The 18,503-nt window shown below is 45.3% G+C and overlaps 1 protein-coding gene across 19 annotated transcripts in view; it reads left to right on the top strand.

Moving 5' to 3' along the window:
- Positions 1-6,430, top strand: part of LOC137335801 (ankyrin-1-like) — a 233,740-nt gene extending 227,310 nt beyond the window's left edge. For all 19 annotated transcript variants that reach the window (XM_068001226.1, XM_068001235.1, XM_068001234.1 and 16 more), the window contains one exon: positions 4,198-6,430. In XM_068001226.1, the coding sequence (XP_067857327.1) occupies positions 4,198-4,224 (27 nt within the window). In that variant the 3' untranslated portion in view covers positions 4,225-6,430. The remainder of the gene's footprint in view (positions 1-4,197) is intronic.
- Positions 6,431-18,503: the final 12,073 nt, after the last annotated feature.

Below are 18,503 nucleotides of genomic sequence, written 5' to 3'. Positions count from 1 at the left end.
AAAAAAAATATGCCAGTCTGTCTTTCTTGGATCCAAAGTGGATGACCTCAGCCTTCCCCACATTGAACTCCATTTGCCACAGTTTCGCCCACTCACTTAGTCTATCTATGTCCCTTTGTACTATCGACACAACTTCGTGTCATCTGCAAACTTGGGTTTGCAACTCTCTGTTCCTTCATCCAAGTCATTAATGCATATGGTGAAAAGCTGAGGCCCCAGTCCAGATCCCTGGGGAACACCTCTTCTCACAGCCCGCCAATTAGAGAATGTTCCCTTTATCCCTGGACCATTGATTCCTAGTGAAAAGTGTACACGTGTGGATAGGAGCAGAGGACAGGTTGCAATCCAACTGCAATGCCTCCCATGGTAAAAGAGCATGCCAATACCCATTGTCCAAGTTTGCACATGAAGAGTGGCTTCTTAGTTAAGGTGCAAGAAAGCAGTTGGTGGGTGTAAAACCGTAACCCAAAAGAAGTTATACATTGAGATACGTGTATAAATACAGAATGATACCAGGGCTAAAAAGGTTAAATTATGAGGGCAGATTGCATAGATTAGTTTTGTATTCCCTTGAGTAATGACGATTGAGGGGTGATCTAATTGAGGTGTACAAGATGATTAAAGGATTTGATAGGGTAGATAGAGAGAAACTATTTCCTCTGGTGGGAGAGTCCAGAACAAGAGGGCATAACCTTAAAATTAGAGCTAGTCTGTTCAGGGGTGATGTCAGGGGGCACTCCTTCACACAAAGGGGAGTGGAAATCTGGAACTCTCTCCCCCAAAAAAGCTGTTGAGGCTGGGGGTCAATTGAAAATTTCAAAATTGAGATTGATAGATTTTCGTTAGGCAAGGGGATTAAAGGTTATGGAACCAAGGCGGGTGGATAGAATTAAGATACAGATCAGCCATGATCTCATTGAATGGCAGAACAGGCTCGAGGGACTGAATGGCCTCCTTCTGTTCCGATGCTTCTACATAGAATCATAGAAAGGTTACAGCATGGAAGGAGGCCATTCATCCCATCGAGTCTGTGCCGGCTCTTTGCAAGATCAATCCAGCTAGTCCCACTCCCCTGCCCTATCCCCGTAGCCTTGCAATTTTTTCCTTTCAAGTACTTATCAGTTCCCTTTTGAAGGCCCTCGGGCAGTGCATTCCAGATCCTAACCACTTGCTGTGTAAAAAAGCTTTTCCTCATGTCACCTTTGGTGCTTTTGCCAATCACCTGAAATCTATGTCCTCTGGTTCTTGAACCTTCTGTCGATGGGAACAGTTTCTCTCTGTCTACTCTGTCTAGACCCTTCATGATTTTGAATACCTCTATCAAATCTCCTCACAACCGTCTCTGTTCCAAGGAGAACAACCCCAGCTTCTCCAGTCTATCCACATAACTAAAGTCCCTCATCCCTGGAATCATTCGAGTAAATCTCTTCTGCACGCTCTCTAAGGTCTTCACATCTTTCCTAAAGTGCGATGCCCAGAACTGGACACAATACTCCAGCTGTGGCCAAACCAGTGTTCTATAAAGGCTCATCATGACTCCCTTGCTTTTGTACTCTATGCCTCTAATTATAAAGCCCAGGATCCCGCTTTCTCAACCTGCCCTGCCATCTTCAATTTGTGCACATATACCCCCAAATCTTGCTGTTCCTGTATCCCTTTTAGAATTGTGCCCTTAAGTTTATATTGCCTCTCCTCATTCTTCCTACCGAAATGTATCACTTCACATTTTTCTGCATTAAATTTCAACTGCCATGTGTCTACCCATGCCACCAGTCTGTCTATATCCACTATCCTCCTCACTGTTCACTACACTTCCAAGTTATGTGTCATGTGCAAATTTTGAAATTGTGCCCTGTACACCCAGTCATTAATATATATCAAGAAAAGCAGTGGTCCTAGTACCGACCCCTGGGGAACACCACTGTACACCTCTCTCCAGTCCGAAAAACAACCGTTCACCACTGCTCTCTGTTTCCTGTTACGAAGCCAATTCTGTACCAATGTTGCTGCTGCCGCCTTTATTCCATGGGCTTGAATCTTGATAACAAGCCTATTATGCAGCACTTTATCAAATGCCTTTTGAAAGTCCATATACACCACATCAACTGCATTGCCCTCATCGACCCTCTGTTCACTCATCAGAAAACTCTATCAAGTTAGTTAAACATGATTTGCCTTTAACAAATCTGTGCTGGCTTTCCCTAATCAATCCACACTCATCCAAATGACTGTTAATTCTGTCCTGGATTATTGTTTCTCAAAGTTTCCCCACCACCGAGGTTAAACTGACTGGCCTGTAGTTGCTGGGTTTATCCTTACACCCTTTTTTGAACAAGGGTGTAATACTTGCAATTCTCCAGTCCCCTGGCTCCACCCCCGTATATACGGATGTTTGGAAGATTATGGCCAGTACCTCCGCAATTTCCACCCTTACTTCCCTCAGCAACCGAGGATGCATCCCATCCGGACCGGATGACTTATCTACTTTAAGTACAGCGAGCCTTTCAAGTACCTCCTCTTTTATCAATTTTTAGCCCAGCCAGTATCTCAACTGCACCTTCCTTTACTAACAGAGCTATGAGCTCTTCGAAGTATCAGGGTCTTTCTGCCGTTTCATATGAACAACTATTTCTCTGTAAGTCTCAGAGAAATAAATTTGCATCAGTCAGCTGCCCCGAACGCAAGTTCGAATGAAATGTAACCACTTGCAGTTTGGCCTGCATTCTAAGACAAATATATAATTCTGCTGAGTTTTGCTGCATTGGCCATCATGATCTATGCAGTTTGGCAGCAGAGAAAATTAACTTCATGGGTCTGTTTGAAAGGTCTCAGGGGGAGGCCACTGAACTCTTTGTAATTGTTGCAAGTGCAAAAAAAAAATTGATGAGTCTATATTTTCGATAAAAGTCCGACAAATTGCTAATGAAGGGTTGAGTTCTTCTGAGGCTCCAGGTACATTGTATTTGAATCAGAGCTGAAGTTGATACCTCTCCCTGAAGTGATATTTGTGAGAAGCATTTATCAATACAATTGTAAGCACCTTCTCCAATATCCCAGGGGCAACCTGCCAGCCTCTCAATGGGAAGCTCCTCAAAATTCTCAAACAAACATCAGATGCAAAAAAAGCACTGATGCTGAAAATGAGTCCCTGAATGTCAGCAAGTTGTGTCGTTTGGTGTGCGTGTCCATATGTGCAAGACTGAACTCCCAAAGTCGCCGGTGTCAGAGTTATGTCCTCATTAACTTTCTGAGCCTCCAGTCACTGCTTCCTTATGGGTGGAGTTTAAAGATACTTCACAATGCCCTATTACAACCCCATTCCCTCCCCCACATACTTACCCCCAAAAGGTTTGGAAGATGAGCTTGCAAGCTTTGTCGAATCCATCCTCGGTAACAAGGTGCTCGTCTCAGCGATGGAACTGCCTGTGTTGCATTCTCTTCTTCCCACCAGAGCCTTGTGATCGAATGCTCGGAGCTCAGACTGAAACCCACAATCATGAAGCTGTCATGCTGCCCCCCCTCACCCCCCCCCACTACACTATCACGGTGGAGGAGCACGTGGTTTCCCCCAAATCAGCGCGAGGTCGGACTCCTCTTGTTAGTTAGAGCCCAAGAACGCCAGAACCCCTGGTTCTCGCAACCCAACTGGAGATCCCATTCACTTCGGCTCAGGCTTCACAAGGATTACAATTATAGTTCTCCCTGATGGCTTGGTGGGTATGTGAGCCAAAAATACCAGCAAGGCCCCAGGGTCAAGTTAGCTGATCTCAGCCAAGATGGTTGTTTGCAGTTTGCCAACGATAGGGAGGGAGAAATCAGCCAGGGTCCCCACTGCTGATTGTCCAGTAACCACTGCTGGGAAGATTCAGATTGGGTTGTGTTCCCTTCTCTCCTCCCCATTCTTATGACGAATGATCCCTTGGTGAGGTACTGAAGGGCGGCCGATGTCCAAGAACCAGTGCCTTTAATAAAGAAGAGGAAAACTGGGAGGAAGGGAAGGAGAATATTTTCACTGAAAGGCTTATTTAAAAACCTTTGATTAGGTTAAAACTGCTTCAAACTACAGGAGAAGTTGCTGATCTTTGACATATATTACTGTCAAACGCTACGTTAAAAGCATGGGGGTGGTGTTCATCATCTTTTCTTTCTTTATCTTTTCTTAATCCCCTCCACTAATTCCTTTTCTTTCCTTTTCAGGGTTCTGTATTCACAACACAGCCTTGAGAGGAAGAAGCAGAGGAACTGGGGGCTGTGAGAGAAACAGACTTTACATTAGGCTACAGGCATGATTTCTATAAGAGAGTTACTATTATCAATTAGCATGATTGACTGCCAAAGCATGTACTCTATCGTACCGCCTAAGGGACTGAATGATTACTATTGACACACAGCTGGGAGGCACCCTTCCAACGGAATAAGAAGGAAGACACCCCAGGAAGAGGGCTGCGTCAAACAGCAATATCAAAAAAAAAAATTCAGTCGCTTTTACCGCTCACATTTTTAATTGGGTTTGAACTAGCGTCTTGGAGTTTTTAATACAGTTGTTTTGCTGTCTATGGTTAACTTAATACTATGCAAAAACAGCAATGCACAGCAATATATTCAACAGCTGTCAGGGTCGGTACCAGAGCAGCTGACTAAAAGACAACTTTAGTTTGCATCAGTGCTTTCTTGTTTTTTTTTTAAGAGTAGATCAGCGCTAATCCTTTGAGTACTGACTGCGCTTTGCAGCTTTTAAATTCTGTCACTTTTTTTTTAAAAGAATTTTGTGTAAAATTTCTGTTTGGTCTGAATATTGACCCACCACATTATGAATTAACCGGAGGGCCGCTTTCTATATTCTCTGTATTAAAACAGTAAAGTGCCACCTTGTTGGTTTCTATGAACCCTTGAAGTTAAGGTTTGCCGTCTGCTCAGTATTGGACGAGACAGTGTGGGTTTTTGAGCAGACTCTCTGGAAACCTCAAAGTTGTAAACCAAATGCGAGGAGGCTTGGTTTCCTCTGTTCATGCACTGATTGGGTGCCCTTGTGTAAAATTCCTGCATGTTATTTTCGTGCAGCTGTTGACCTTTCAGAATGAATGGGTTAACAACTCCATTCAAACAGCGCAGAAAGACATTTAACTCAAACACTTGAACCAGATGTCATTAAACCCCAAAAGTCTGCTTTTCAAAACAAAAGCCCATTTTTTTCCCCCCCCCATTTGATTGTTGTACCCCTTGGAGTCGAATCATTCCCAGTTATCAAGGTTTTCAATGATTGCTCATCAGCAGCAAAGCAAGCTTCCGAACTCAAAACCATGGCGCCTGCTCAGTCTGCCTGGAATCCTTTCAAAACACACCTGAGTTATCTTAGTCCAAACTGATTTCCTGTCATGTTGCAGGGTTGAGGGGATCTGCAGACATGACCTGGTGCCGACTGCACGTTATTCCCAGAATAACTTGAAAAGGTTTAACCCTGTTCACAGCGCTTTATATTGGTGCTAATAAACCACCACGGTCCTGGAAGGGTTTTTTAAAAATTATTCATTCTCGCGATCTGGGTGTTGCTGGGCCAGCAAGGCCAGCATCCATCGCCCATCCCCAGTTACCCTGAACTGAGTCACTTACCCGGCCACTTCAGAGAACAGTGAAGAGTCAACCACATTGGTGTGGGACTGGAGTTACATGTAGGCCAAACCAGTTGGGGTTTTACGACAATCTGACAGCTTCATGGTCACTTTTCCTGATGCCAGCTTTTTATTTCCAGATTTCTTTTAAACTGAATTCAAATCCTCATTTATTATTATTATGAATATGAGGGTTTACTGCACAAGCATCATTGAATGCCTGAATGAATGCTGAACTTCCCAGGAACTTTGCTCGACCAGGTTCTGCTTCTTTTTTCTCCAATCAGTTGGAGGTTTCCTCGCTCTTCCCTCTCCGGAATACTTTGCTCTCTCGTCTGCTTATTGACGCACAGGTGTGCAGCTGCCTTCAATGAGGGCTGAGGTGTGAGTTTTAAAAGCTGCAGCGTTTCATTTCACACTGGGGTCCAAATGTTCTGGAGTGGCAGCCTTGGAAGCTGGAGGTGAACGACGGAAACAACAGTCGGGGTCATGTCGACGATAGTGCGAAATGGGCGATATCAGACCAGCCGGGCATCGGACATTCCTCCCGATGACTTCGGTGGAAATGAAAATCGGGAGAGATGTACAATGGGCGGCTGATCTCATATTGCCCGTCTCGTACTATCGTCCAAAGTCAAAATGACACCCAGTGTGTTTTTAAAGCTGAGCAATGTGGTTTTTGAATGCGGTGTAAAGGTGAAGCTGGGCGTGTTATTCGGGCACACACTCTGTATTCAGGCAACGAATGGACGCGTAGTATGCTTGCAGTATCGCGTGCCGTGTGGCATTCATTACACACTCAATAAACACACCAGATTAGAGCATTCTTCTCCAACTGGTTTGAAATGGTGTCACCGTTCAGACGACCGCAGAGTTCAGGAATGGCTTTGTACTGTGACCCACTTAGTTTAGCCACACCGACACACAGTGGCAATAGCCCCACGTGAAAGGGAAAGGAGTGGGGGTTGGGAGGAGGGTGGTGAGCATTACAACACAGAGGAGCACATCCACTGGCCATCAGTAACAGCTTAATGTCACCATATTTTTGCATTGCTCATTTCAAAGGATGTTTGATTAAAGTGAGATTAAGTCACCACGGCTGGGAGTGGGTGTGGGGGTGGGGGATCTCACGGGCAGTGCAAGGGAGATCCCAACAACTGGGCCTCAAATGTAGCCATGTTGGCTTCGAAGGTAAGGTTGCCCTGATGGATGAAACCAACTTTCTGTTCTTTTTGTAAAGATTAAATTGCAATTATTTCTCAAGGCAGACACTATCAGTGATGTGATGGTGCCAACAATTCAGTGTCCGACCTTGGAGGAGTGTCTCATTGGACACTCGATGAGATGGTGGTGTTCCTTTTGACACACAAAGTGTAGCAGTGAACGTGGGTGAAACCCCCCACCCTTCCCTTTGCGCACAGTGGACAGCATCAAGACCTTGCTGGAAACAGTACAGCAATGAAGCAGCAGTTGCACTGTGTGCGACACATGAGCCACCACAATGGACTTGATCCCGCCCTGCCATCCGACAAAAGAGGCGACAGATACCTCAGCCCAAAACCGGTACTTCAAACGGCCCAACACCACAGGCTCACAATCATCACTCCATCTGAAAAGCGGACAGTTGTGCTAAACTCACTGTTGATTTCCTTCCTGTCCAGAGGGAAATGGTCGTCTCGACAAGCTGCCCCAGCGAGCATGCATGTCCTCTTCCTCACCAGTTTGAAAATGACTCCCCACGAATCTCAAAAATTCATGCAACCTGGTCCTGAACACACGATATTGTACCGGTGGTCACATCACTAAATGCGGCAACCCCCTCAGTTCACAAGTGTCGCACACATTGAGGCATTGAGACTGTCTACGTCTTTAATGAGTAGAAGGAATTTATGATTGATCACCAACTGCCTTGACATCCCACGCTCCTTTTTGTACATTTTATTCTTTCTCTTCCTGCAATTGAACTGACACAACAGCCCGTGACACACTCTCTTGTGCAGGGCACTTTGTTCTGTTCTTCCACCTGTGGGAAGAGTCATCAAGTCCAAGATGACATTGCTATTGACCAACCAATGAACCTTGGGTGACTCAATGCAGGACAATTGCCATTGAATGATCAGCAGACTTCAATTGTTTTACAACCCTATCGTTGCGACTACGACATTAAGTTAGTTCACCTATTATTTCTGTGCACGTGCAGTTCAAATGGAAGGAGGGATGGAAACTGTCAGTATGCATGAAGGAAGCCCACCTTCAGAGGACAAACAACATGTCCCCCATTCCTTTGAACTTATTGGGTTGCGCAATCTTGACTGCTTTATACATAGATTTCAGGTTGCCAAATGGACCTATTGAATATATTTTGAAGAGTTTCCTTTCAGGTGCACATTTTGTGAAGCCAGTCGAGACTTTCTTTAAACGGTGCTTGCTGCAAGACGACACTGAGTTGCTGCTTTGGCTGTGCAGATGCTGCGAGAGATGCATGTTCAGAGACTGAAACAATTCACTGAGTGTTGCACTTGACGAGAAGAGGACGGACCTGCCCAAATTAGCTGGAGGTCCTGTTGGTGGGGGGCCTACCCTTGCCTGCCTTCAGGTGGGTCGCTGAACAAGCTGTTGATGGCTTGTTTCCCTTTCGCTGCTGAACCGCTGTCTCCTCCTGGAAGCAGTTTGGGTGCTGGCAGAGAGCTTTCGTGGCCCGTGTTCCTTGTCCAGTTCTCTCCAGTGGAAAGTTACACAGCTGAGATCAGACTTTGCACAAACATTCAGAAAGGTATCGAGAGAGTTACAGGCAAGTCACTGTTTCCTTCAACAATGCTGGGAGACGGGGCAGTGTCCTCATGAGAAATTGTTGGACAAACTTGTTCTTTGCTTTTTCAGCACAATAACATCCATTGCATCTGAATGTGCCATGTGTGAGTTTACACATGTGTCCCCCTAAATACTTTTTATTAAATGCAGTGCACCAGTAAAACCACAAGTTTTTGACTTTTCCTTGATTGCAAGCAAAACAAATGACAGGAATGGATTGGTGTTGATGTCACATCACTGTCATAGTTCAGACTGTTGACCACCCCCCGTCCCCCCACCCCAACCCCTCCCCCACACCCCGGCAGGCCAGTTTACCATTTGCTCCAATTCATTTTTTATTTTTCAACCACCTGGAGTTTGTCCAACTCCATCTCCTAAGCACACCTCCTGCTAAAGAATCTCAGTGCAACCCAGTTCAAAATACTCCCCTTGGTACTGAGAATGTAGAATTCTTCAGAGCCTCCGAAGGTCTCAGAAACGTTCAATGAACCAAAGGGGTACGGGTGATATAATAGCTTTCAACTTGGTGCAGAATTACAATTCTGATTCTTCGTGTTTTATTGTCCAAACACAAATCTGAAATTCACTGAGTTGACATTTAAAATCTCAAACAGAAGCCAAGGGTCATAATGGGGGAAAGGACACGAGTTAAAATCCCCTCGATTTAAAAAAATATATTTTCTCTCTCGTGTGGCTACGTCGTTCTTGGCATAAAATGGTGAGAAAGGAAGACTTGCATTTATATAGCGCCTTTCATGACCTCAGGACGTCCCAACGCGCTTTACAGCCAATGAAGTACTTTTGAAGCGTAGTCACTGTTGCAATGTAGGAAATTAACTGTTGTTCAGAACACCATTTATGTGACGTAATTACAGCTTGCCACTTCCAGACTAATCTTTCACTCAAGCACTCTTTGATGGATCCCAAGTACCATGTTGTAATGGGTTATTTGCAGCAGTAATCTGATCTCACTGGTGTGATTCCAGTACACTCATTCCCAGTCCCAATCTGAGCTCTGGCCGATGAAATCCAATTCCATAAGAACATTCGAAGGGTGCCAATGCAAGTCCCCACAGAGGTGTGCTATTTCCTGGGAGATACCTGGCAAAAGGCAAGGGCAGACTCCAGTCTAACCTGAGAGACTGCATTTCCACATTGCCAACCATTATAACACCAATAAGAAGCCAATCACCAGATGGCTGAGTTTGGTGTCAGTGTGCCTCTTAATTGAGAGTGGGTTTACACTATAATGTGCACCATGGAGTGGGTCCCTTTGAGATTGACTACAACTTAACCATACAGTGTAGATGGGACGTCCTCTCGTCATCAAGTACCAGGTGCAAATTTTCCTCCAACACAGCATGAGACTTATGGATTATGTCAACAGAGGTATCACATTTTTTTTCTCTTTCTTTATTTAGTTTCCCCCCCCCCCCCCCAAACACCCCACTCCAAACAAGAGGATGGGCAAGTCGTCTGCACCCAGATCTTTTAGCTGCTCAGAGATCTATAAGTATCATCCATTTTCCTTTCTCTCCCGTCTGGGGGAATCAGCACATGTTGGCTCTGCCCATTGCCCCATCTCCAGAAACATGGCCCAAATCAGGAACTCACCCTGTGGAGACTTCTGTTTCCACTCTGTGGCATAACACTTGAGGACCCAATGTAAATCCCTTGATGAGTGTACAACAGATATGAACACACCTCATAGCTGTGTTCACAGAGGAATAAATGTTTCAAGGGGAAGAGGACTCGACTTCCCACTGTGCTGCAGTGCTCCACCTACCTCCATCAGCCCCACAACCCTCCGAGATCTCTGGCCTCTTGCGCATCCCCGATTTTAATCGCTCCACCATTGGCGGCCATGCCTTCAGCCGCCAAGGCCCTAAGCTCTGGAATTCCCTCCTTAAACCTCTCTACCTCCCTCTCCTCCTTTAAGGCACTCCTTAAAACCTACCTCTTCGACCAAGCTTTTGGTCACCTGTCCTAACATCTCCTAATGTGGTGCGGTGTCAAATTTTGTTTGATAATCACTCCTATGAAGCGCCTTGGGACGTTTTGCTACATTAAAGGCGCTATATAAATGCAAGTTGGAGTTGTTACCATCGCCAACCTTGCAGTGGAAGTGTCTCACTACTTGACGTTTCAGACCTTATCCCAACTTTAACTCGTACAATTGCAAAACTATTTTTATTTACAAGTCAGGCAGTATGGGCTTTTCCAACGGGTTGGTCAAGCCTTAATAGTTAAGAACCTCGACACACAAAGCAGAGACTTTAAAGACAGATAACTTGATTTCACTGGAAGTGTTGCTCCATCCTTTGGGGATGAAGTGTTACCAGTACATCGGGGCCAGGACTGGTCAGTGACTACAAATTCAATCATTCATCACTGAGAGGATTTCCCCTGCACAGCCAAATGAGATGATTTTTTTCCCTCCTGCTGTGAACTTCTATTAACACAACTCTCATTGGACTGGGAAACGCCAGCGTCCCTGGGATCTTTTCAGGCTTTTGTTTGAACGCACGGTTCAGGGCAAACGGCACGCCCGACAAGTTAGCTGCAACACTGGATCCTCCGAAAGGAACTTGTCTGACCATGCAGAGGCCCAGCATCCATGTTGCATTGGCTCAGTTCAGATCTCAGTGACTCAGCTCGATTACAAACACCAATGCTGTTCCATTTCAATTTATGCCGTCCAAATACTGACTCCATTGGACAGTTGGAGCATCAAGCTGTTGACAAGGAGAATACAGAAGTGAATGAGGATGGGTTATCAGCACCTGAAAGCTGACAGGTGCTCAAAATCGCTTCTGTATCCCCAAAGAGCAAGAGTTGGACGACAGAGGCCAAAAGGCAGACGGCGGGAATAATTCCTGTTCTCAGCTGGCGTGAATTAGTGCACAATAGTGAAAACGGTTTTCACATATGTGAGACGATCTTCAGTCAGTCAGAGTTAGCATTTCAGACGAGGGGTTTTCACCATTTTAGTTGAAGGGCTATGCACCGGTTTATATTGGTTTAACATGAACTGGGGCACCAACCAAGAAGCTGATTGGGAATAGCAACATCTCATCATCTCAATCACAGTTCTGCGACGAAGCATCATCATCACAACCGGTTATATTTAATCAACTGCAGTATTTATTTTGATTATGTCCTTCGCTGTTTGTTGAGGTACACAATATTTTAAATGCTGCAATAAATGTTACAGATTGGAGGCATCGGGAAAGTAAGAGCAGAGGTTGTGAGTTTCAATGGGTGAAAAGTACATTTTTAAAAAGATTCTCTTTACTCAGAGCGATAAATATTCAAACTACCAGGAGGATTAGTCGATACAAAATCGCAAGGGACATTCAAAATGCAGCTGGGTGTTCGGGTATTGGAGAGAAGAGATACAATGGGACGGATGGCCTTTCTCATCCTTCACTTTTTACGTTGTTATCAAGCTCTCGTTGATAGGCTTCAACACAGTTAATGAATTATAAACAAAATCCAACCCAGTGCAGATGGGAAGTGTTCTCCACAGTGCTCCAGTTAATACTTTCCCTCATGTTTCTGATCAGATTAGACTCCTAAAGAGGCACAACAATGGTGGACTCAATGGATTGAAGCAGAGGCTCATCAGACCTATGTACAGATCACAGATCAGCCATGATCTTATCAAATGGCGGAGCAGGCACGAGGGGCTGAATGGCCTACTCCTGTTCCGATATGTAATTTTCAGAGAGCCTTTCTTAGCTTCAGTGTCAATCGAACAGTGTCTGTTGGAGCCAGTATCTTGGACTGTCATTTTCTGCAGGCATATTCTCAATGTGGGGAGGAATATGCTTCCTTTTGTGTGACAAATTTGAAAGCTCTCCCCAAGCTGATATTTTGGTCTTCTGATCATTTATTGTTTGACTGCAAGCAGTAACATGGTATAAAGAAAGCTTCAGCATTTCATTGTGTAGTACAGTGATTGTAAATTCATGTACAGATCGAATAGATTAGAGCAAAGGCTCCAAGTCATTCTATTGCAGAAAATATATTTATTGCTGGTGCAGTGGTTCAAGCAATTGGGGGTTCTTAATTCCTGAATCCAAAGAACATTGCGGAGTGGAAGCTTCACTGTCTGGAGTTTGCAGGTTGCAATCATGTCGCAGCCCTTGTATGTTAGATTACAAGCAACTGTGATAAGTGAGCACAACCTGACTGCAGACTGCACTGCACTACCTGGATGAATAAAAACGGATCAAGCCCGTTGAAGCCGCGTCTTGCACAATGCAATCTCCCCGAGAAGGGACTCACTCCCGCACCTCCCCCCGAGGAAAGTCCTGCTGAATTTCTTCCTGCTCCACAAAGAGTCGAGCAGACTCCACCTGATCTGTCCACAACTCACACGGACCGCCCATTGAGGCTTTGGATCATTTGTCATCTTTTCATTTCTGTTGAATGTAAATTCAAAACCGATGGGGGGGGGGAAAAAACAGCACACGGGTTAACATTCTCTTTCGAACTTCTGTGTCATTTTGGGGGGTCGGAAGATTTCACAGGCCGAAAGACCTGGGACCTGAAGATGAACGTCAGGGGGCGTTTGGCTGCGAGACCCGTTTGAGTGAACGGAAAAGCTGCTGTCCGAGTTTCTGCAGCCGTGACGGCAGATCTTCAGATTGACTTCTTAGCAATAATACCATGAATGCATTTCACTGACTTGGCACACCCTTCAACTCGGAAAGTCCGAGCCCCAGTGTTGGAGTCTGCAATTCGGCTCAGCACTTAGGGGTGGCGAGTGCACTTTTCTGCACAGCTGAAATTTATTTTTTTCTGTGTCAACGGTGCTGTTTCAAACCGGGACGTCCCCGATTAAAACGGGACACTTGCCCCCCCCGGTTACGGTCACACAATTTCAGTCTGCGATGAGGGATGTCACCAAGGCTAACAGAGCAAGATGGGTCTGTGTGGTGAGTGAGAGTGAGGGAGGGAGAGTGAGAGTGAGGGAGAGTGAGAGTGAGGGAGTGAGAGTGAGGGAGGGAGTGAGAGGGAGGGAGTGAGAGTGAGGGAGGGAGTGAGAGGGAGGGAGGGAGAGTGAGGGAGGGAGAGTGAGAGGGAGGGAGTGAGAGTGAGGGAGGGAGTGAGAGGGAGGGAGGGAGAGTGAGGGAGGGAGAGTGAGAGGGAGGGAGTGAGAGTGAGGGAGGGAGATTGAGAGGGAGGGAGGGAGAGTGAGGGAGGGAGTGAGAGTGAGGGAGGCAGGTTCTCCTGCTGGAAGATTTCCAACAACTCAATGTAAATCAGGAAAGAATAGGTGATAAGTGGAGCGCAGACTAGTTTGGAATCGTATTAATCCTATAGCATCTTACTGTAAGGAATGCTTCAGCACTTGCACAGAACTTGTATCAAGCATTAACAGGAATGTTCAGGCACTGTGACTGCTCGTCAGGTTTAGAGCTATGGCTGTATTTAGATCTTAAACTGTAGAATGCTGATTATCAGTGAAATCTCTCTGGCACAGCTTTTTAGAATTTGAACCAATCCCTCCTTGTTTTTTTTTTATTGTTGTTGTGAAGAGAAGTCTTTTGAATTCGATGACCTGTATCAAAGAACCGTGTAAAATAAAAATTAACAGAAAAAAAAGCCATTTCTCTGTACACCAGCTGAATACTTTAAAAAAAAATTAAAGAAGTTATTTAAAACATTTGACCCTGTGAAAGCTTTTGTTCTGTGTTGGACTCTGTTTATAGGGTCCGGTAGTTAGTTATTAAAAGCGTGATGTGTTCAGAAATAGAAGTGTTTCCATTTGGCCCCCACTTGTCCCTCCTGTTGTAAGGGTGCTGCCTCTTCATAGGGTGCAGCTCACTTGATGATGGCAGTCCTCCACCCAACCGGCCATTCTTCCTGTGAGGGTCCAGGCATTGACAGGGGGCGATTTTAACCTAACCCGCCCGTCAGGAAACCGAGGAGATCAGGTGCAACGCTGGTTTTAAACACCTGCCCGGTTTTACTCTCCATTGAGGTCAGTGGAGACTAATATCGGGCAGGTAAAACCAGCATTCCAGCCGATCCTGTGGGTTCACTGCCTGGCGAGTTAGGTTAAAATTGCCCCTTCAATCGGCCATTGGGTCGAGTCACAGTCAAGCCCAGTCCTGTCCCCATCCAGCATCCAGTCAGGTGTTCTTCCAGCAGGTGGCAGCAGACAGTGATCAGAAACAGGGGCTCTCCTCTCTTGATTCCCTGCACTTCCCGATCTCAGTCCTCAGAACTCTCTGTTCCTCTGACTAGCCTTTTGTGAATCTCCCCTCCCTTCATCCCAGTATTGGCAGCCTGTGCCTTCAGTCGCCTGCGCCCCACACTCTGGAATTTCCTCCCTAAACCCCACGGCCTCTCCACCTCACCCTCCTACGGCCCACCTCATTGATCAAGCTTTTGGTCACCCCCTCCTAATATCTCGCTCTTTGCCTGATTACGCCTTGTGAAGCAGCTTGGGACTCTTTTTTTTAACCTCAAAGGCGCGACGTAAATGTAAGTTGTTGCTGATTACTGGAGTGGGAAATGTGGAGCTCAGACCAGTCAGGAGCCATCACTTCAGGGGCAGGACAGTAACGAGGATCATTGGAAATTTACAGAGCAGTAACAAGCTGAAGTAGTGTGTGGAGACGACGAGTGGGAGGATCATCCAGGCTGGTCTCATCCAGTTCCCCACAGCTGGCTTCAGAGCCGAATTGGTGAATGTTTGGGCACCTCCCTGTGGAATCAGGGAAGATGCATATCACTGGAGGTCTGGTGGAAGGGGTGAGCAGAGAAAATATCGATCCCAAAAAGAACAGAAAATGGAAGCTTGCCCTCAACTGTTACTGCGAGAGAATGGAACTCATACCATTTCAAGCACTCCCCAGGTGCAGCACAACCCAACCGAGAGGCAATCTCCTTCTACTCTGCCTCAACAACCTCAGGAAAGCACCTCTCTCGCCCCGGTGTGATATTTTGTTCACCAGTCATCCTATGGCCTCTATGAGTGAGGTGGTCAATTAGTGCCAGAGACCCATGCCCAAGAGGGACTGGATTGAGACAGCCCAGACTCATTTCATACAGTCAGCAGGCAGAAGAGACTTAACCATCAGCCTGGGCTGGGTTTGATCCGGGGTCCAACACCTAACTCACTGTGCCACTTGGTTAAAGAAAATGCATGAACCAAAGAAAGAACTTGCATTTCTACGGTGCCTTTCATGATCTCAGGACGTCCCAAAGTGTTTCACAACCAATGAAGTACTTTTGAAGTGTAGTCACTGTTGTAATGTAGGAAACATGGCAGCCAATTTGCACACAGCAAGGTCCCACAAACAGCAATGTGATAATGACCAGGTAATCCGTTTTAATTTTGTTGGTTGAGGGATAAGTATTGGCCAGAACACTGGGGAGAACTCCCCTGCTCTTCTTCGAATAGTACCGTGGGATGTTATACATGCACCTGAGAGGGCGGACGGGGCCTCGGTTTAACGTCTCATCTGAAAAACGGCACCTCCGACAGTGCAGCACTCCCCTCAGTGCACTGGGAGTGTCGGCCTAGATTACGTGCTCAAGTCTCTGGAGTGAGACTTGAACCCACAACCTTCTGACTCAGAGGCGAGAGTGCTTCGCACGAGTGCAGTAAAACTCACCCATAGAGGAAATTAAACCATCTCAATGCACACATTGAAAAACAATAAATCCATCATTGAATTATCTCCCTTAGCATTCTTTTTCTCATTATAAGCAACCTGAATTTTAAGATGGTGTTGATAGGAAAATTAAGATTGTTAAGTTATTTCCACTATCCATTGGCCCCAGACAGGACAACCTCGAACATTAGCCAGAACTGGGCAACAGCTTTCAGAAGCTAACCAAATACCAGTCCTATCTATAGACGTCTGAAAACAAGTAATCACACTGCAAGTGGGACGTGGGCTTGTTCTAATTGAAGCTGCGGATTGACCCAAGGTGCCAGCACATGTCATGTACAAAAAAGCTGCAATAAGTGAGTTTTGCAGCACTGGTATATTCAGCAGACGCGAATGCGAAGGCTGCAAGATTTATCTTCGAGTGGGTTTAGGGTCATGCCTTTCTGGAAAATTGTGATTTCTGGACATTTGATTTGGTGCATTTTCCAACATTTTTGGAGTCAATGGTAACTTTGCCTTTCAAGCCACAAAAATAGTCTGTCCTGGAAAGATTACAGATATTTTACATACACAAATAAAGCAACTGTCAGAAATTGCAAGTGACTGTTAATCATTGTACCTTTGGAAGGTGTGCGGTGAGTGGTGGCTGACTGATGGAAACATTGCAAGAGGGCGATTGAGGAACAGGGACCAGGAACTCAGTCGAACCAAATGTGTCTTGGTTTAAATGAATTTCACCAACACAGGAACAGTGTTGCACACAGTGTACACACAAATGCAAACATTTGTTAATCGCTGAGATCACATCTCACTGGCCGATTTGCTACCTTGGGGAAATCACTGCACTTCATTCATGGGTGTGCCGCCAGTGCTGACTCCAACCGTCTCCTACCTAGCGCTGTTGCTTTCTTCCAAGACCGAGACTATGTACAACAAGTTGGGACTGTCTACCCGTGGCACAGGGTCCAAAACATAGCAGCAGGACCATTTTAACAGAGGCGTTAACCCTGTCATTTTAAAGGTGTTTACGCTGCCCCTAAAACAGGAATGCGATAGAGACACTTTGCGCATTCGTCCACTCCTATCTCCAACAGGAAGTTCCATGAAAACAGTTCACAAGTAAATTGGGGAATTCTGAAAACAAAGCATTTTACAAACTAGTTTATTATAGCTCGGTCATTTATTTAACATTACCAAAAAGGAAGAGGGTAGCTAAAGTAAACATTGGTCCCTTAGAGGATGAGACTGGGGAAATAATAATGGAAAACAAGGAAATGGCAGAGGAATTGAACAGATATTTTGTATCTGTCTTCACAGTAGAATACACTAATAATATACCAATAATAGTAGAAAATCAAGGGGCAAAGGGGAGGGAGGAACTAAAAACAATCACTATCATTGGAGAAAAAGTACGAGGTAAACTAATGGGTCTAAAGGCTGACAAGTCCCCTGGACCTGATGGCTTGCATCCGAGGCTCTTAAAGGATGTGGCTACAGAGATAGTGGATGCATTGGTTGTAATCTTCCAGAATTCACTAGATTCTGGAAAGTTCCCAGCGGATTGGAAAACCGCAAACGTAACACTCCTATTCAAGAAGGGAGTGAGACAGAAAGCAGGTAACTATAGACCAGTTAGCCTAACATCTGCCATTGGGAAAATGCTAGAATCCATTATTAAGGAAGTAGTAGCAGGACATTTGGAGACTTATAATACAATCAAGGAGAGTCAACAAGGTTTTTTGAAGGGGAAATCGTGTCTGACAAATTTATTAGAGTTCTTTGAGGCAGGGTTGACAAAGGGGAACCAATGGATGCAGTATATTTAGATTTCCAAAAGGCATTAGATAAGGTGCCATATAAAAGATTACTGCACAAGATAAGAGCTCATGGTGTTGAGGGTAATATACTGGCATGGATAGAGGATTGGCTAACTAACAGAAAACAAAGAGTCGGGATAAAAGGGTCATTTTCAAAATGGCAATCTGTAACTAGTGGGGTGCCGCAGGGATCAGTGCTGAGGCCTCGACTATTTTCAATATATATCAATGACTTGGATGAAGGAACAGAGTGTCTTGTGGCCAAATTTGCTGATGATATAAAGATAGGTGGAATAGCAAGTTGCGATGAGGACACAAAGTGTCTGCAAAGGGATATTGACAAGTTAAGTGAATGGGCAAAAATTTGGCAGATGGAACATAATGTGGGAAAATGTGAAGTCGTCCACTTTGGGAGGAAAAATAAAAAAGCAAAATATTATTTGAATGAGAAATACGACAAAATGCTGCGGTACAGAGGGATCTGGGTGTCCTTGAACAAGAAACACAAAAAGTCAACATACAGGTGCAGCAGGTAATCCAGAAGGAAACAGAATATTGGCCTTTACTTCGAGGGGGATGGAGTATAAAAGCAGGGAAGTCAGGTTACAACTGTACAGAGTGTTGGTGAGACC

This window comes from Heptranchias perlo, chromosome 20 (assembly GCF_035084215.1).
Source record: "Heptranchias perlo isolate sHepPer1 chromosome 20, sHepPer1.hap1, whole genome shotgun sequence".
Lineage (NCBI taxonomy): Eukaryota > Metazoa > Chordata > Chondrichthyes > Hexanchiformes > Hexanchidae > Heptranchias > Heptranchias perlo.
The sequence above is the reverse complement of the archived record's forward strand: the minus strand, read 5'-3'. Positions and strand labels throughout refer to the sequence as shown.